The sequence below is a fragment of the Cryptomeria japonica genome, chromosome 2 (assembly GCF_030272615.1).
Source record: "Cryptomeria japonica chromosome 2, Sugi_1.0, whole genome shotgun sequence".
Classification (NCBI taxonomy): domain Eukaryota; kingdom Viridiplantae; phylum Streptophyta; class Pinopsida; order Cupressales; family Cupressaceae; genus Cryptomeria; species Cryptomeria japonica.
In genome coordinates, this window is record NC_081406.1 from 604436036 (window position 1) to 604456502 (window position 20467).

At 35.2% G+C, this 20467-nt stretch overlaps 2 protein-coding genes across 2 annotated transcripts; both read right to left on the reverse strand.

Annotated features, from left to right (window-relative positions):
- Positions 1-275: 275 nt before the first annotated feature.
- Positions 276-2798, reverse strand: LOC131043872 (expansin-like A1). Its single transcript, XM_057977101.2, has 5 exons — positions 2664-2798; positions 2463-2572; positions 2079-2257; positions 1538-1670; positions 276-1332 (listed from the first exon to the last, which is right to left on the reverse strand). The coding sequence occupies exons 1-5, from the start codon at positions 2788-2790 to the stop codon at positions 1060-1062; spliced, it is 822 nt and encodes a 273-aa protein (XP_057833084.2). The 5' UTR covers positions 2791-2798; the 3' UTR covers positions 276-1059.
- Positions 2799-17313: 14515 nt separating this feature from the next.
- On the reverse strand, positions 17314-19139 carry LOC131043876 (expansin-like A1). The gene is made up of 5 exons (XM_057977105.2): positions 18839-19139; positions 18638-18747; positions 18282-18460; positions 17949-18081; positions 17314-17858 (listed from the first exon to the last, which is right to left on the reverse strand). The coding sequence occupies exons 1-5, from the start codon at positions 18963-18965 to the stop codon at positions 17748-17750; spliced, it is 660 nt and encodes a 219-aa protein (XP_057833088.2). The 5' UTR covers positions 18966-19139; the 3' UTR covers positions 17314-17747.
- Positions 19140-20467: the final 1328 nt, after the last annotated feature.

Consider the following 20467-nt stretch of genomic DNA (forward strand, 5'->3'; position numbering starts at 1 on the left):
CATTGACAAAGAGACTCTATTCTAAAGTTGGTATCAAACGAATTCTAAAATCTCATTTATTTACTAACAATTCCAATTATTAAACTAAATACTAACTTGTTATGCATTCAACTCCCTAACCAACCATTTAATTATTCAATTGGATCTCTATAATCACTTTAAATTGATTTACTCTTCCATTATTCCTATATTAACCCCAAAGAAACTTTTTTTTCTTTTTAAAAGTCAAGGATTATTTTAAATTAGGTGATTGGAACACTTTATTTTTATGGAAACAAGTTGAAATACATAGATGCTACCTTTATATAGCAGATTACAATAGTTTGATTAAACATATATCTAAACCACAAATCGCCTTTGACTAAGAAGCCATGTAGAGGGGATCTAGTCCTTCAAACTCACCAAGAGGTTGAGCCTGGTCCGGACGCGCCTTCAAAAGTTTGAACCTTGGTGGATTGTCTTATATCACATACTATCATCCTCACCAATTATACTCAACCAACTGAAACACTTTTTTAACTCACCATGAAATATTTATAAGGATTGTGTGGAATCAGATTCCATCTATAATGGTGTAATGGAGCACAATATCATATGCGATGTGAAAAAACAGATATTTATAGCAGATTGCCTAATCTTGAAATTGATGTACTTGTATGCAACTCGCATACAATTATTGTGATTGGTCCCAATCGGAATTGTCTATGCAGAAAACTAAAAAGCACTAACGAGACAATTTTTTGACGTTTATTAAATAGATTTAAAATGAAAATACATTATGATCTGATTTTTAATCTATTTAATAAATGTTAAAAATTCTCGTCTCTTGGGCCAGCCTTAAACCACACACACTAACCAACATATTAAGTCTAGAGAATTTTAGTCAACTCTGAGTGTTTTACACTTTTAAGCCTAGAAGTATATTCTTAATGTGACCACACACATTAAGGAACATATTAAGCCTAGAAAATGTCAGTCAACTCTGAATTTTTAACACTTTTAAACCTAAAAATGTAAGCTTAGTGTATGGGGTTTAAGTCGTTCCTCTTGTCAGTAGTTTTAGTTTGCTCCATAGACATTGCCATCCCAATCTTGGGTGGCACAGGGGGGACAGTCCACTTGTTTGATTTTGTCAATCTGAACTCCGGTGTCGTAAACAGAGCGCACACTCCAATTCGCCGGCAGCACAGCTTCCTTGGGCGACACCAAGACAGAGCCATTATATCCGGTCGCAACAAAAAGCCGTAAAGACAGAGCTCCTTCTGGAGGCTGATCCAAACTCCACACAGCACCATAGTTGTGCATCATGTGTTTCCAATTCGAAGATCCCGCCTGCACTTTTCAAATTTAACTCATTACATACTCATCTTGGAAACAGCTTAAATCACATACATAAAGCTTACATTTTTAGGTTTAAAAGTTTTAAACATTCAGAATTAACTGACATTTTTTAGACTTAATATATTGCTTTATATATGAAATTTTTATCTCTAATTTTAGATTTGAAGATACAGTAATAAGTATGTTGGTCTCTAACCTGAGCAACATCCACGCCTAAGATATCCGTCTGCCCTCCTTGGTACTGAAATTGCACGGCAAGAAAGTATGGGGGACTACTGATCTTGCCTATTTTCACCGTCATGTTCTGCCCTGGATACTTACATGGTATTCTGACAAGAAAATAAGAAAGAAAAGATTCTTGTCAAATGACCCATTTACCTTAAATTAGATAAAACAGATTATTTTCTAAGTCTGGTCGGGACAGGCTTCTGCCAAACAAAATTGGAATAAAATTGAAATATTATTTTGCAGTTAGTCTTAAATTCTACATATTAAGCAACATATTAAGTCTAAAAAATGTTAGTCAATTCGAAGTGTTTAACACTTAGTCATGTATTGTTAGTGTGATCACATATATTAAGCAACATATTAAGCCTTAAAAATATCAATCTTCTGAATGTTTAATACTTTTGAACTTAAAAATATAAACTTAATGTGTTATTTAAGCCGTTCCCTATTTTGCTTGTATGATAGAAAGATGAGAATTCTAACAGTGTGATTTAGTGCCAATTACTCACCGTTTGTACTCGATATCCACAATGCCCCTATTCAGAAGCTGAGAAGACTTTGCGGGTTGCGCCAGCTTTGAGAAGGTGCTTCTGGGCAGCACAAAATCCGTCTGAGTGTTCTCGGGAAAGTCTGTAACCAAAACTTTCACCCCTGACTTGGTGCAATTATCAGGTTCTGTACATCTTATCTGCACAACATATCGGTTTAAACTGTCTTAATTTTATTCTTGATCGCAGAAGTAGAAGAAGAAATTGTGAGATAATTAAACAATATATTAAGTCTAGAAAATGTCAGTCAATTCTGAATATTTAAAAGATCAATTCTAAGTATTTAACATTTTTAAATCTAAAAATCAAAACTTGTATAATTCAAGCCCTCCAATTGATTCATACCTGATAGCAGCTGCCACATCCAATCCCTTCCCTATATATTTTTGGGCTCGCTGAGGCCACGTCGCCATTGCTCATGGTTGATGCAAAGGACTCGTACCCACATGCTCCCACTGTAATTTACAGTGGAATTATTATTCAGGTATGAGAATAAGCTACACTGTCAAGAAAAAAGACTTAAGAGTTTATGAACTGTATACTTACTATTGGCAGCCTCGGAGGAAGCGTAATATGCCACTTTTGATTTGTAAAGACATCGATCACAGCAGAAGACTGTGGGGATGATGAACATTAATATCCATCCTGCAAAGCACACAGTTTTCAACTCCATTATTACATATGTTTCTGTGATGGAAAGTAGGGAAAGTATACAAGGCTTTATAGGAAAGCAAAATGCAAGAGAGCCGTGTGAAGGCAGACAACTGCACCTAGGAAATATCTGATTTAATCATCCATTGGAAGGAAACAAATATCTTCTCACAGTCTTTTACAGTTCACCCACTGTATGGAGGTTGTATTTGAAAAAAGGAAATATACCGAATCAGCATATCTACGGGTGCTTTGGCACGATAAGAATGCAATAGAAAGCCATTTGAAATTTTAATACTAGCACTACTACAATGGCTGACGAGTACTCAACTCAGTTATTATAGCGCGGATTTGAACACGTGGTATACGATATAGGCACGGAATTTGATATATGTAAAGTGCCAATTGGCGATGGACATGAATGGACTGCACAAAATCTTCGGTGTGTTTTTGTCTCTCCATCTTGAGTGACTCATTATGAGGGCTGGATTTAACCAGCGTATTATAAGCATTGACTGTTTAGGTGGCTGGTGCATGTGGGTCACTTTTAATCAAATGGCTTAAATTACACATATTAAGTTTTGACTTCTAAACTTAAAAATGTTAGATACTCAGAGTTGACTGACATTCTCTAAGCTTAATATGTTGAGTTTTAATTAGACCGTTCTTCCTATTTTATAACCGGTTTTCAAATATTTGTTTTTCTCTACTCGTTTCATGCAGTCCATATCATGTGGAGAATTTGGTCAGTTCAAAACCTGTATAAACTCTATTCCCACACTGCTGGTGTTAGCAACGAGGATTGTTGTGCTATTTGAGAGTGCTTCTACACAAACTCGTAAGTTTTGATGACTAGCCTCATCCATGCCACCTCCAAATTGCCATAATGGCAAAAGTTCGTAGTTCTTCTCCTCCAACCAAAAGCTGAAGAATACTTCATGCAAATGCATTTATGAAATGTTTTTCGACTTTCTATTTATTTTGTTTTCCTCAACTTGAGAAATTATATTCTATTCCATAGTCTAGTATCAGAATGAAATTAAGAAAAGATGGATGCAATTTTTTTTTAGAGATTATATCATTGACATGCCTCTTATTAAAGATCATTGTGCAGTTATCAAAGGTCATAGCAAAAAGATCAATGAATGGATTGTAAAAGAAGGAATGTTTAAATGAATGGGGACTTGATAGAATCGTAGTAGGATTGTCTAGTGCAGATAAGATGCAGAGGAGGAGTTGGATGTGGTCCTCTTGTGTGTTGTGAATGATGAAACTAAGGGCATAGTCTTGATTTTTGTATGCTTTTGTTTTCTTGAGCTATCTCATATTGTTCCCACATAGATCTTTGTGGCATCATGTTACACTAGGGTTTATCTTCCACTTGTGGTTGTCTAACATAGTGCCCACTAAATTTCCTTGCAACTTTGTTGAATGTTGGATTAACCTTTTTGTTTGTTGTGTTAGTCCTATCCATTTGATACAAATTCACCTCGGTTCCTCATACCCTAGTGTATAGTCTCTCATGATAAATCAAATTAAGTTTTTGCTACATGGTAGTTACCATACGACACTCAACATTCCACCCATCCATTACTCTACATGTTTCTAGTCCATCCATCCTAGCTTCCTATCTCCCATCTACCTAATTCATCCTCTTCCCTCATCCCACTTAATCATTTATCCTATTTGTTCTTCCAACCTTTCTCATCTTACTTAGATTCTATCCCCTCATCTTTTTCTTGATCTCAATCCACTTTTTTTTCCATTTATCTTGCATTGCACCCATCCCCTACCTTACTTTATCATCTATTTTCATCTTACAAAATATAGACTTGTTAGTAAAGATCCATTATCATTTCCATCCATTACATTACCATCTCATTTCATCTTGCATAATATAGACTTGTTAGTGTAATCATTTTCACCTTTTCATCTATCATCATTAACATCATAATACTAGGCTACTACATCTATAATACAATTTTCCATAAATCCATACATCCACCTACACCCTCATTCTCATCTTCACTCTTATCACTCCTTTGAATGACTAGGGCATCCTCCTTGATGCAACCATTTTCTTCTATGTTATATTTTAATCTTCTTTGAAATGATGCTACTTTGCAAAATCACTTCAAAGGGGCAAAGTGTAGACACCGAAAATTGACCATAGTTTGTCAATTTACCTCCATTTCATTTAATGCAGTCCCATCATTTATAGTAATTAAATAATATTCTATCTATTTTCTTCTATTTTCCCCAAGCCTTAACCTAAGGTAAATAATTAAGTTAATTATTTACCTCCATCCTTAGTCAACTTCTTCCATAAAATTAAATAAATAAATCCTATTTATTCAATTGCCTTCCTCACATGTCATTTCCTCCATCTTTTCCACTTGCCTCTAATTCTAACCCTTATCTCCCACTTAATCATCTCCGAATAATTTGCACATTCCTAATACCTTGGATTAGGGAGGGGTAAGCTCTTTTTCATAAATTGTCACCCTCTTTCTCCCCTCAACCTTAAATGCATTCTTCTTTTGGGAAGGAGCCCATATGGGTCCTATCCCAAAAGTCCCATCAAAAGAATTTAATATTCTTTTATTCCCCTTACAATAAACATTTGGAAGGAAGGACAAGGCTTGCCATTATGGCAAGATATACCCTTGACATCTCAATGGTACAATCTCCCTCTCAAGCTCTCCCATGTTGTCAATTAGAAACATCTCATGGTTTTAGAGATCATCTCCCATCCTATCTATTGATCTTTCTCCTTCAATCCACATCCTCCATTCTATCTACCCTCTTCCACATTGTTGAAACACTTCACCATTTTATCACATCATGCATCCAAATCAATACAACAACATTACAAGCACACATCACAATTGAACAACTTGGGAAAATCTACAATATGAGGAGATCAACATCATTGTAAACAATTTTTTTTTTTTGATTTTAGCTTCTTTTTGGCCTTATCTAATTGTTTGTTTGTTTGTTTTTAATCTTTTTATTGCAATTTCAATTCCTTTGAAGACACATTTCATTACACACAACTACTACATTACGTTTCTTTGAACATGGTTCTCTAGTTATGAGTAGTCTTGATACTTCTAAAATAACTTCTATATATTTTTTCACTTTACATCCTTTCATAGTTGCCACATTATTCACCAGGGGATTTTGTAAATTGATGTGCAATATCTTCATTATACCCATTGATTAACTAAACTCTATGTTGGGGATTTGTAAATATCCTCAAAATAGCTATAATTATTGGTTAAGCTAGATTCCCAACAAAGAGTCTAGTAAAGTAAGTGTTACTTTTACTTTAATACTTAAGCCTTCAATAACCTCTATGAATCATCATGATGGTTTGTTGCCTAAATTTCACTCTGTCAACCTAATTTGGGTCTTACCTTATAATTTTATAAGGTGAGTGAAATTAATTTAAGTTGCATTTCTAAGCTTATCGATTTTTTCAGTCAATTCTTGAATCCCTATTGGAGTCCGACAAGTCATTTTGAACTAGTCCAAGTCCTCTTTTCCTTATGTATCTTTTAAATACTATCAGTCTTGGTTGAGTTCTACTTCGAGTGACACTTATCGATGTCTACTTCAGCCTTTTAAGAGTCAATTCCTTTTTTATATTTTTTTTTGTCTTAGTTCCAAATGCTATTTCATTCCTTGACACCCCATTTTCCACTTAGTTCTAGGTTCCATCTCCTTTTTCGAACTCCAACATATGAACTTAAATTTTTTTCTATTTGTGAAGATTTAGTTCAAAGAATTGAAGTCTCGCAGTTCAACATAGAATGACAAACTTAGATGATGGTTCTTGAACTATTGTTGGAGCCCAACCAAACAAGTGGCATCAAAGCACACAAAGGAAAGTAAAGTTTGATGCATTGAAGGAGAAGTTCAAAAAGTAAGGCTAGAATCTGATGGCACTTTTGAAGATGGTTTATGAGGTGTTTTGGGCTTGAGTTCAAGAACCAAGGTCGCTCCCTGACAGAATGCTAAGAACTATTCCTTTCTAAAGCATGAAGAAAACAAAGAAAGAAGACTTGTGTGAAGCACCATTGAAAGTAAGTTCTAGAACTCATGACAAAGCTTGACAATACATTTGAAATCTCATAAAGTAACATGATGGCACATTAATTGCAAGAGTCGAAGTAGGTGTGCATTGATTATAGTTATAGAATAAGTTATTTAACCCCATTTTGGCCTTAAAATAAATCATTCAAAAGCTCAATTGTTATTAAAAGAAGAATTTGAAAAGGAGATCAAGAACTATGCATAAATTCAACATCTCTCACAATTGTTTCTAAAAAGGCATGTCATCCAAAATTAGCAAGGTCCTTGTATTTGATTCAAAATTTGATATCAGGATTAAGGTGATATAAGGAAGTTACAATGAGAATCTTTTCAATTGATTTATGTGAAAGTCCTACAAATTCAAGAAAAATGAAATCTAAATACATAGGCTATAAAAATTTGGACAAGTTGACTAGCTTGTTAGGTCAACAATAGGAGATATGAAGCCCAGGCACATCAATTTACATGCGGTTTGACCACTAATGATAAACCCAAACAGACATATAATCACATAGAGGTTAGAATAAAGTGGATTACTCGAAGAATCCACTTTCCCAATTGCTACATAATGCACAGTGCTAGTACTAGAAAGAATTAATGGGAATAACCTTAGTACTAGGGAGGTGAGGGCATAAGATAATATGGTTCTCATAACCCTAGACCATGCCACCATACATAATTATTTTTGTCTCCCAAATAGAGTGGTATACTCTAATTGGGACTTAACGCTATCACAATGTGAGTTTAATGAAAAGAAAACTTGTTGCATAAATATGATTTCAAAAGAATGGTTTGTTGTACCTAGGAGAGGAAAATCAAGGCTTCCTAAAACCATTCACAAGTCTAACCTCAAAGGAGAAATTATGGATATTAATATCCTTCTATTAGGTTAAGAGGAGATGAAGATTCTTTAAACCTAGATGAATGTATGTTCTTCTTCGTTCAAGTTATCTGTGCTAGAAAAATGTACCTTGATTGGGTGGAATTAACTAGTGATCATTTACATGTACTATGATCACCCAATTCAACTAGAATAAGTCTTTTTACATGCCATCATATATATATATATTATGCCCTAGCATGCACTATATTTTGGCTAGGATTGAGTTATGTGGAGGAATATGATGATAACATTCAAATTTGTGATTTTTGGCTGAATTTATAGTTGGAAAAGAGCTATGCCAATTTTAGAAGGATCAAGATGGGCTTGGCAAGGGAGCTTAAAAGGCATCTGCAACAAAGAATCTCACAAGAATATGCGACTCTAATCAATACATATGGGAGCTTCTTCATACAAATTCCATCCTTTACTTACATCTAGGTAGGAGGCTTTGATGCTTTCCCCCTAAAGCTACTTAGGTATGTCAAAGAAAAATGGTTTCTTATTGAAATTTGTAGAATTTATTTGGAGTGAATAAGAGGTGGACTACAAGGAAGAATATATATGTATTAAGTTTCCTATCACTCCAGTCTTATATTCTTGAAAGATGCAATCAGATGCACTCAACTATATAAAAGGCCTAAATAAGTATACCCTAGATACTATTAATGTTTTAAGGTTACATTGTGACAACAAAAAATTTATTAGGGAAAATTTGTATTTGGGTCCTACAATTAATCATGTAGCCCAGCTTGAGGATTATTAGGAAGATTGCGCTAATGATCTTGAAGTAAGGAGAAGAGATTGGTCAAGGATGACTTTGAAGCAAATAAAATATTATCAATTAAGTTGGGATATAGCAAGAATTATAGATGATGGGTTTGATCTTATTGACGTTGTGTATCTCTCTAATATACAAGATCAACCCTTGGAGCCTATCAATTGGGATCAGCTAGAGGATGACAATCTTGATAGAAGAACAATAGTTACCCTAATAAAGACGATGATTTGGGTAGAAAAAAAGAAAGGTAGGATTGCTAAGGCTACCTCACCTAAAAGAAACTAGACCTCGGCACCAAGTAGCTCCAATGATGCCACCTACCTTACATAAACACCTGCCACTCAAATGACATCCTCTATCATACCAGGAGGTGATGGAGGTGATGAATAACCTCCTAAGAATAACAAGTCTCCAAATAAGGCCCGTGGGGAAGGTTCCAAGCTTATTATAGAAAGGGAAAAGGAGAAGGATATTGAATAAAATATCGATAAAGGACAGGACGAGGGAGGGCAAAGATGTGGCAGAAGATGTAGGATAAGATGTCATCATAATAGATGTCAACAATACAAAGTACCTAAACCAAGTTAAATCTAGGCCTACCTTCCCTTTTGAGTGGAAGAGTATTGATAGAACTCCTACTATCAAAATAACCCTTTTATTCAGTCCTAGAGATATGAAGGGTGTTATCAACGCTCTATCATCCCCCTCATTGGTTGGAAGTTTTTCTCTCAAAAAATTGAAAATTTGATTCTATTAGAAAAAATTAAGGGATGATGTGCCACAATCCCCCTCTACGAAATAAAATCAAGAAGCTCAAAATGACTTCTCACCTAATAGAGGATGAAACCTCTAATTACCTTTTCCTTGAAATTGCTCAACCCACTACCCAGACAAATCTAAGTCAGGCTATCATAGATATCTTTAACCTTACTTTCATACATATGGATCCCACAAGCATGTATGTAGATTTATATAATTTCTAGGTCATAACCACCAAGGTAATGGAAGAGGTCAAGAAAGAGAAGTTAGATGAAGGTTTGAATGTATTGGTGGATACTTTGTTTGAATATCTAAAGCCATTATTGAATCCACCTCCTCAAGTTTTAGGCCCTACAAAAGGAGTACTCAACCTCAAATCATATGTAAATAAAGAGCTAGTGGCCAACCTGTGATTGGACAACCATTTTGGCAGGATCACCAAGGATTGGGTGAAGAAGGTGAAGGCTAAAGGCCTTCAATTTATAGATAATTTAAGAAGATCATACAATGAATTGATTATAGCAAGGAATATCCTATTCATGGATATCAATAATTCTAAGATGGAAGAAACATGCAAGAAAAGAAATAAATGAAACCATAGATATGGGCATTGATGTGGTTGTTACTAGATGCATTCCTCCTTCTAATGACACTATTTTCACTGCATGGCTCTAGAGTTTGGATTGGAAGCATCAGTTCTTGATACAAAATATCAAATTTAATAGAGAAAATTATTGAAGGAAGCCAATAAGATGCTCACTCAGGTAATTCAAGAATTTGTTGCAATAGGTTGCTAGCTGAAAAGAAGAGACAATTTAGGGTATGCTACAACTGGTGAGTTGAAGGCTAAATTTTAAAACACTATTGAAATCTTGGTAGACCTAAATAAATTAAATTATGAGAAGCATGGAAAGTTAGTAAAGATTGATGTATCTTTAATTCTATATGTCAATCATTATAAGGTGTTCATCCTAAAGGAAAAGTAAATTAGGAAGGGGAGGTCGTTGTGAGCTTTGCAAAATAAGAATGTAATCATTCCTAATGAGGATGGAATTACATTCCTAATGAGGATGGAATTAAAAGTGTCCTCAAGGCTCTGTAGGATTTCAAGACCCAACAAGTGTAGCAATAACCTACTCAGCCAGAAGATACACTAACCACACAATGAAGACATTTCTCATAATGCTATTTTATTATCTTGGTTTAAGTTTTATGTCATTGTTGTAAAAAGTTAATTATGTTTTTTACAATTCTTTAAAGAATAAATTTCCTTAAATTGTTGAATAGCTACATTTTGGAAGCTTTAAATATGTTGAAATTAGACATTGGAAGGAACTGGCAATTTTCAGTCCCCCTTATGCTATGATATATGAGTGTGACTCGATCAAGTTTTGAAGATCAATAAAGTTTTGCTGAATTTATGAGAAACATTGTCTATGTGCATTGGAGTTATATTTTTCTTATGTTAGTTGTAAATCTTTGATTTTGCACAAATCTGAATGCGATATTCTCTTGAATGTTAATATTTATACAAGAATTAGTCATTTTCTCATGAAATTAGTTGTTGTTTCCAAGTATATAAATTGTTCTACCCAATCATTGCTTGTCAATCTTTGAGTTGGTGCATGTGTTTTGAATCGTATTCTATATATTGTAATCTTTCTATATTGATTTGTGATCTTAACGTTATACATATTTAGTTTTTTTAGATCTCTGTTATCTGTGTTTGTTCTATGGTGATAGGCAAATGTTAGTACCTTTACTAATTTCCAGATAAAGTAAACCCAACTTGTTTTATTTTAAAAAAATCCAAGATTATGATCATATGAAGGGAGTTGTACCTTTCCAAAATTTAGAGGGAAACTAATCAATCTAGTTTACCCAGCTGTTTGTTAATAGTTTATCTTTGCGTTTGGGGAAAAGATGGTCAAATTATTTGTAATTTTGAAAAGGCAAATATGTTAACCAACAAAATTTTTTTGACTCTATTGGGGAAAGAATAAGAAGTTTTAAATCAGTCAAATGTGATGCATAAAAATGGTTCTTCCACAGGAGAATGTGTCCTTTGTCATTCAACCTAACCCAAATTGGCTGCATGCAGAACAAGAGGACAATATTTCTTAGTTGAACACTCTTGCCTGGAGACATAGGAGTAATATTGCTAAGTATATGTGGGTTAACCTTGTGTTAGAATAAGAAGAGAAAACATTAAACACAATAGTGGTTTTTGAGAGTGTAGTTGAGAGATTTTTTGTTGTGATTATAACAAGAGAAAAAAAATAAAGACCCCAATTGAATCAAGAACACAAGCCAAACCATAATCAACCTTAAAACCCATAGAGATAGATAGGGGGAAGGGTAAAATCATCCTATAACTGTCTCACGGGAGCTTGACTTAGTGAACCTGGGTTATATCACGTGCATTCATGGCATACTAAAAAATACCCCTATTTTGAAAAAATATTGTCATAAACTTTGTTTTTGTCACCCCCCCAATACACAACCTGAATTAAAAGCCCCTCTATTTTCACTAGATATTGTATTTTTTCATAGCCCGAATTAAAAACTCCCCTATTTTCACCGATAGGAAATATATTGTACCCTCATTTTTGAGATATTAAACCCTCCAATATGAATGCACATGATATAATATTGCCTAGCTAGTGAAGCCCCTATGAAGTGTCTTTAGTAACATTCTTTCACCCTGGAATTCAAAAGATTCACAAGAGGAGAATGACATCATTTCACTGAAGAGGCAATTACAAAAAGTTGTCCAATATTTTCAACAACCATATCAAGATCTTTTGAGGAGAGGTCTAGGTACATAGCTTGGCAATAACAATGGTAGTAGGCAATTACAACTTCTGCCAACCCAATAGAGGTTGGTCATAGAAGCACCACCTAGAGAAGGTAAATGCAACATATTCATCTTTCACTTGACAACTAACCATGATGGCAGTACCAACCTTGAAATTAGTAGATACATTCAGATGCCTACCATGAGTGAAATAGTGGAAGAAGTTATAGATGCAAGAGATATTCCAACTACAAGTGGCGACTCTATAATTAATTAGGTATAATGTGAATCTAGTTCTGAAAGGGGAGGTGATATTTTTACCACCTGATGGGTCCTCATATGTCATACTCACCAAAAGATAGAACACTACAAATAAAAAGGGTGCACTTGCATTTCAAAAGTCCAAACTTGCCTAGCTAAGAAATGCCTCCCCATTTAAAGCTCCAAAAATCATTCATAAAGTTTTTTCATCTCAACCTATAAGTAAGACCACCAATAGTTCTTTTGACATTATTGAGTTTTGTGTCTTCTAAAATTCAAATCTTACTTGCTGAATATTTAAAGATAAACCCAAGTGAGTTAGATAGGTTAGTCAAATACGTCAAACCAAAAACTACCCCAACTAACCTATATTAAGGTCAATGTACTATTTATGACACATCTACCTTGGGTCTTTCATCAAAAACTAAAAGGCATAGGCCTACTTTGTTAGATGTCAAGCCAAATCTTGGCAGGTTTTTGAAAATAATAGATAGATTAGATATTTTTTGGAAAATGTTGAGGCATTTGTAGAAGCCTACTTTGAGGGTAGTTAACTTGATTGCAAAGAACTATAACCAAGCAAGAATATGAAGCTCAAAGAAGGAATAATACAACTCTAAGGTAACAAAATCCTTAAAGGAATGGTTTACTAGAGTAGTTATTCTACAAGCACGATGATTATATAAAAAAGAGCTTGTCTTAATCACATAGTCCCTCTGAAGAGTATGAAATTGTGAATATTAGGAACCCATAAAATCCAAAGCTAGTGCACATTGGTATGTTTTATATGCCTATAGAAAAGGAAAGATTGATCAAGCTTTTAGTCAAGTATAAAGATGTGAACTCACGTAGTGTTATGATGACCTAAATAATTTCATGAATGGGTGATTTCAACATCATATTCCTCTCAAACAAGGAACTTCTCCTTTTTGGTAGAAGCAGAGGAATTATAATCCAAAGAGCACTGACTCCATTTTCAGAGAAATAGATAAGATGTTGAAAGCCAGAATTATCTACCCCATTCATCATTCCACATAAGTTGGGTACAAAAAAAAATCCCTTACTAGGTGGTGCAATATAACTATGAGGTGGCATCAAAGAGTGTATATTCCCACCCTCTTCTAATATCCACCTATTTTTTCATGTCTCTTGCCTCAAGAAAGTTACTAGGAACATTTCTCATACACCAACAAAACTACAAACATATATTGGAGTAACTAACTAGCGTTCTCTAGAAGGAAAAAATGTAGAAGGAAGTACGTAACTACACAATTAAATGGTAGGCACTTTTAAAATTAAACTAGATAGGTGCTAGTATATTAACAATCTAATAGGGTGATAAAAACTAAATCAGAAAGATGATGGTTGTGCGCATGCAAGGGAGGATGGTTTTGTGCACACAGGGGAGGATGGTTGTGCGCGCGCAGGGGAGGAGGGCGGCTAGGGTTTCAAATATGGAAGCAGTAGATGAGGATGATGAGGACCCAGATAGGGAGGCAGTTTGTTTGGGTCCCTCTTTGGTTTTTCCAACTCCCATTTTGCCATTTGTGGTCTTTGTTTTTAGCGGTGATCCTTGGTGCAAACCATGGCAGTTTCTGTGGGTGTTGGTGTCGGGAGTGAAGGGTTGTGCTATTTGGTTTAAGGTCATCTTGGCCTGGCCGTTGGGTTCGTTATTTTGGTGGAATGCTTGGTGGGTGGTGGCTGAAATTTTTTGGTTCCAGTCTGACTTCCCCTCTTCCCTTGTATTGTGACCCTGCTTTGGCACATTGCTAGATCTGCGTTCGATGTTCTTATTTTTAGTGAGAGGGGTTGTTCTGAAGCATTTCTTTTTTCGGGCCCATGTTTTCTTCCCTGGAAGATTCCCTCCTTGTTCTAGGAGGCTATGTAGAAGAGGTTCTTGTCCTCACAGGTGGATCTCTATGTCTGTTTATTTGAGGGCTTATTTATTTGCTTCTTCTCCATGCCTGCCTTGGAGCTTTCGTAGTTTCCTTCTATCTAATCCCTCCTTTTGGTCCTTGGTTGTTCCTGATTTGTCGAGGGAGGGTTTGTTGTTCTGGGTTCTTTTTGGACCCCGAAGATCAAAGTTTTCTTTTTGTAAGGGGCTTGGTTTTCTCGAATCTTCTCTTATGACCCCTAGTGTTATTCTTGATGGGGGTTTTGTTTTCCCGATCTTCTCTTTGTTTCAGGTCTTGGTGCTTCTCTTTCTAGATCTTTGGGTTACTCTGGATTTTCCTATAAAGGTGGTCCTGTCTTCTATTGAGGGGGAGATGGATGTGGCTGGAGTGGTCCTATCTCCTATTGAGGTGGAGCTTGATGTTTCTGATGTTTCCTGGAAATGCTTTTGGGGGGTTGTTGGAGCCTCTTTTCTTGGTTGTAAGGATGTTGTTGCTGATATTATTGCTATCTTTTGTGGGTCTTCTATAGAGGTGGAGATCTATTTGGGCAAGTTTCTCTCTATACAACATATTCTAAAGCACGTGGTTATCAGAGCCATGATAAAACCCATGGTGGTTGGGGGAGCCTAGAAAAACTCCATGTTTCTTTAGAGGGTTGTTTATGCCATATTTTTTTTACTTCTAGAGAACAGAGGATGGTCTTATTTTTGTTTCTCCTTCTCTTCCCCCTATTGAGGTGGGGATCTTTGAGAATACTATTTGTGCTGCTTTGTTCAATCCCAAGAACAAGGTCAGGGGAGCCTTTCAAAACCCCATTTTTTCAAGTTTTGGGAGCCTTTTAAAACCCACTTTTTTAGTTGAGGGATCCTGTAAAAACCCTTGGTTTTTTGTTGTTTTCATGGACAGATTAGATGCTGGCATTTTTCAAGGGCCTAGTCTGGTCATTTTGTGTTTTGGGTTAGGCTCAAGTTTTGTTACTGGTGAGCTGGAGACTCTATTACAGGTTAAGGGAGCCTAGGAAAACCCTGATGTTTGGCTGGGGGTGTCAGATAAACCCTCATTTTCTTTGTCTCAGATCTATAAGGTGATTTAGATCTGTTGTTGTTGCTAGCTTGGTTTGTATTGTCCTTCATTTGTGATTGGTTGGTGGTTGTTTTGTTTTAGTTGCTTGTCTTGTAGCCTCTGGTGCCACATGCGTTGTTATGTTTATTCCTTCTTGTTTGACTGTGGCTTTGCTTCTATTTAGTTTGGTTGTATCTATTTGCAACGTCCCTTTGTTGGTTCTGGATCCGTGATAAATCCGAGGGTTTCAAGTCCCTTCAAAACCCATTGTACGGGGTTTCTGGCTCCCTCAAAACCTGTTTACCCTAATCAAAAACTAACTAGCATTCTCTACAAGTTCCTCATTTCAATCTTTGAGGATAATTTTTTCTCATATCATAGGGGAGGAAATATTACAAACTTCATTTTACTATATGTAATTGATATCAACTAATATTAGTAAGGTGCACATGCTTTGTAAGTAACCTGTAGGTAATTGTAAAATAATTGTAGATGCATATAATTTATAGGTTTTATCACTTGTTAATTAGAATGCATTATTCATCCCACATGTATAGGTAGACTATTTATATTATGATAAATTTGTAAGTGAAGGGAACTGTATATAGTTGCATTTATAATATAATCTATATCCGGATATTTCTTTCTCTAAGTGACACTATGAAGATAATAAAAATTACTATATTTCTTTGTATTCTATGCATTTATGTTTGCATCATCCTACTTTCCTATTAGGTTCATTATAAGTTAGACTCAGTACCCAAGCCTTTTCGCCCTTTACAAATACATATCCCTATACACCTAGTCCTATCAAATCCATTTACACACACACTTTTACATTAGTCTTAATAATTCACTTATTCATCACACTTGTATATGCACCTACCTCTATTTAGTTGTTTGCCAGATGGATTTGATCATTATTCCATTTAAGATCAAGTTTTTTGTCATGAACATGCTCATTTCCAATTTAAAATTTAAAATTCAAAGTTGACAACCTATCCCTCTTTACCCTTCCACCTAAAGTAGACTACTTGCATGCTTAGATTAGTGTTATATGCTAGTATTTTAAGATATACAATCAACAGAGAATAATATAGAGTTTATAAATAAATCATTCTAGAGGACAATTAATACTGACAAATTTAAATTTGGTTCAATAAAAAGAGAACAATCTATATACTTAGGTGCTTTCCTATTATTTTCACTATTGTTCTATTTTTTAGGATTAGATTAGACAATAATTCTTTGTGATGTAACAACAATGCTTTAAGATATTTGAAATATTACTAGTCTGCAAACTTTCAAATATAGAAGAGAATGTCACATATCATATCAAGTGAATTTGTATAGAGAAAAACATTACAGATTTCTACATTGATTTAAAAACTAAATCACACATTTACAATGAAAAATTATCCTCAATTTCAAGAACTTGTTCTCTAATATAGATCCAACATAGAATTTCAAGTAGCTCATTAACCAAAAATAACTCTATTTCCAAATTTTGCATCAAATCAATTCTAAAATCTCTTCTATTTACTAACAATTACAATTATCAAACTCAATATTAACTTCTTCTACATTTAACTCCCTGACTTAACACTTAAATATTCAAATCTCTTATCTCTATAATCACTTTAAATTGATTTATGTTGAACCATTGATCCTAGATTAACCCTTAAGAAACTATTTCTTTTTCTTTTTCAGAAGTTAAGGATTGTTTTAAATTAAGCGATTAGACCAACTTTGTTTTTATAGAAAACAAATTGGAATACATAGATGTCATCATCTCTATCTTTATATAGTGGATTACACCCATTTGAGTAAGCATACTTTTAAGCCACAAGTCACCTTCGACTAAGCAGCCGTGTGTAAGGCGATCTGGTTTGTCAAACTCATCTAGAGGTCAAACTTGACCAGAATGTACTTTGAACCTTGGTTGAGGATCCTATATCACATACCATCATCTTCACCAATTGTACTCAACCGATTGAAACGGACGGCTTAAATCACACACACTAAGTTTTGACTTCTAGACTTAAAAGTGTTACACTCAAGATTGATTGACATTCTCTAGACTTAATATGTTGCTTAGTGTGTGGGGTTTAAAACTGACCCAATTGAAACACTTTTCAACCCACCATGAAATACTAGAATTAGTATATATAATGTTGTAGTGAAGCACAATATCAGTTTGCAACGTGTAAAACAGAAATTTACAAGAGATTGCCTGATCTTGAAATTTATGTACTTGTATGCAACTGGCATACAATTATTCCTATTGGTCCCAATCTTCGGTATCGCAGGGGGAACAGTCATCTTGTGGGCAAGGAGAACAACCTTCTTGTTTGATGGCATCGATCTGAACTCCACTGTCGTAAACAGAGCCCACTTTCCAATTAGCAGGGAGCACAGGTCCCTTGGCCCACACCCAATAACCATCCTATCCGCTCGTAACAAGCAGCCGTAAAGATAGAGGCCCCATTGGAGGCTGCTGCATACTCCACACTGCCCCATGGTTCCGCGTCATGTATTTCCAATTCGAAGATCCAGCCTGCACTTTGCAAATTTAACTCATTACCTACTCATCTCTAACTTTTAGGTTTCAAGACACAGTAATAAGTATGTCATGTCTGTCTCTAACCTGAGCAACATCCACGAGAACGATATCTGTCTGGCCTCCTTGGTACAGAAATTGCACGGCGAGAAAGTATGGGTAATTACTGATCTTGTCTATTTTCACCGTCATGTTCTGCCCTGGATACTCACATGGTATTCTGTCAAGAAATTATGAAAGAAAAGATTCTTGTCAAATGATTCATTTGCCTTCGAATCGATAAAACAGATTGTTTTATAACTCTGGTAGGGGCAGGCTTCTGCCAAAACAAAATTGGAGTAAAATTGAAACACTCTATTGTTTGTTTGGCCAAATGGTGAAAATTGAAAACAATATATGATTTTAATGCCAATTACTAACCGTTTGTACTCGATATCCACAATGCCCATCTTCAGAAGCTTAGAAGATTTTTTGGGTTGCGCCATCTTTGAGAAGGTGCGACTAGGCAGCACAAAATCCGTCTGATTGTTTTGGGTGAAGTCTGAAACCACAACTTTTATCCCTGACTTGCTGCAAATCTTAGGATCAGTGCATCTTATCTGCAAAGATAACAGTTTTATCACAGTTCTATAATGGATCATTCGAAATGTTGATGCAACTAAATGATATGCAATTATATATATATAGAAACACAACACAATGTTTACGTCTTAGACTTATTCCTAATCCAAGGCAGAAGTAAAAAGCAAAAGAAATTGTGAGTGATTGCTTCATACCTGATAGCAGCCGCCACATCCAACCCCTTCCCTGTATATTTTGGCGCTCGCTGCGGCCACATCTCCATTCTTCACGGTTGATGCAAAGGACTCGTACCCACATGCTCCCACTGTAATTTACAATAGAGTTATTATTCAGATCTAAGGATAAGCTACTCTACCAAGAAAAGAAATTTAAGGGTTTATGCAGTGTATAGTTACCATTGACAGCCTCGGAGGAAGAGTAATAGGATACTTTTGATTTGTGAAGACAACGATCACAGCAGAAGACTGGGGGGAATATGAACATTAATATCCATCCTGCGCAACACAGAATTTTCAACTCCATTGTTATGTTTCTCTGATGGAAAGTAGGGAAAGCATACAAGGCTTTATAGGAAAATGAAATGCAAGAAAGACGTGTGAAAGGCAAGCAAATCTGATTTAATCTCAGGAAACAGATATCTGCTCGCCAAGTATAATCCTAAAGCCTTTTACAATTCACTGACCGCATGGAGGTGCTTCGGCACGATAAGGATAAGAATACAATAAAAGCAAATATACCCAACCAGTATCTCTAACTGTGCTTCGGCACGATCAGAATATAATAAAAAACCATTTGACATTTTAATACGACCACTACACCGACGGCTGACGAACAGTCAGCTCAGTTATTATATTACGGATTTGAACGCGTGCTGTAAGCCACCATATATGAACTCAGTGCGATACATATATATAAAGTGCCAATTGGCGATGGACATGAACGGATTCTGCACAAAATCTCCGCGCTGGTTTTGTTTCTTTTATAATCTTTCATTTTGAATAGGTGTGAAACTGAAAAATAGATGGTATCTATGAAAGATTGGGAAAAAAAACTTGTATTTATTGAAGCAAAAGGATAATCCAAATTCAATGACATTTTATCATAGAGTGTGCAGAGTATGAGGATATCTGTTTTCAGTTTGAAAACAATTTGAAGGTGGGCAATCTAAATGAACTATTTGAGGAGGCAAGGCTTCACAAAACAACAAATTTCTTGGTCAAGTTTCATAATAGACGAGTAGATGTCGAAAGGAATTTGAAAATGTGTTAATTTTTTGTCTCTTGGTCCCTTAGACCCATTGGTGTCATAGACATCATTAAAATTCCTTCACTCTTTCATTCTTAGCTTGAGTACTCATTTACGAGGGATGTTGCACATGATGTCACTTCTAGGTAAATGCTAAATCAAACTAAATAAAGAGAGGTTGCTTTCATCTCATGGTCATTATTAAAAATCAACCTTTCGTTCATTCATATATGGGATGGTGTATGTTCTTATGGTTTGTTATAGTAATTTAGGATCTTGTACCTTTTATTTTGAACAAATTTATTTCAAAAATGTCTATCCATCATGGATGTTTTTTAGCCAACATTCTTTGTGTTTGTTGTTGAGGATTTTGGATGTGTTTTGGTCAATTTTCTTTTTTCAACATATGGTCAAATGCTTTTTTGTTCAATTCCTCAACTTAATTATTGAATGGCCATCTTGTTGATGACTATTATCTTACTTTTTCTAGAAGATGAAGATACATCAAACAATCTCAATGTTGTTTAGATATTTTGTGCAAAACATTAGGTTCCAAAATTCAATTACATAAAACTCTATATTTATAGGTATTATTTCTCACCTAAGCCTCATTGGCTTGAGCTTAAGGAATTTTTTTAGATTCTTAGGAATTTTTTTTTCTTTCAAGCCCTCCCATATTCTTTATGGTAGGTTGTTATCTCCATAATTGAAAAGAAGTTGGCTTACTAGATTATTGAGCCCCTCTCTTTGGTAGGGAATTCCAAGTGTGCTTAAAGATC

Excerpts from the sequence above, each read along its gene's own strand:
- LOC131043872 (XM_057977101.2), bottom strand. The coding sequence starts at position 2,790 with ATGGAGTTGAAAACTGTGTGCTTTGCAGGATGGATATTAATGTTCATC. Across the intron at positions 2,573-2,663 it reads TTCCTCCGAGGCTGCCAATA|TGGGAGCATGTGGGTACGAG; the intron begins GTAAGTATACAG and ends TGTAAATTACAG. Across the intron at positions 2,258-2,462 it reads GATGTGGCAGCTGCTATCAG|ATAAGATGTACAGAACCTGA; the intron begins GTATGAATCAAT and ends TATGTTGTGCAG.
- LOC131043876 (XM_057977105.2), bottom strand. The coding sequence starts at position 18,965 with ATGGAGTTGAAAATTCTGTGTTGCGCAGGATGGATATTAATGTTCATA. Across the intron at positions 18,461-18,637 it reads GATGTGGCGGCTGCTATCAG|ATAAGATGCACTGATCCTAA; the intron begins GTATGAAGCAAT and ends TTATCTTTGCAG. Across the intron at positions 18,082-18,281 it reads GTGGATATCGAGTACAAACG|AATACCATGTGAGTATCCAG; the intron begins GTTAGTAATTGG and ends ATTTCTTGACAG.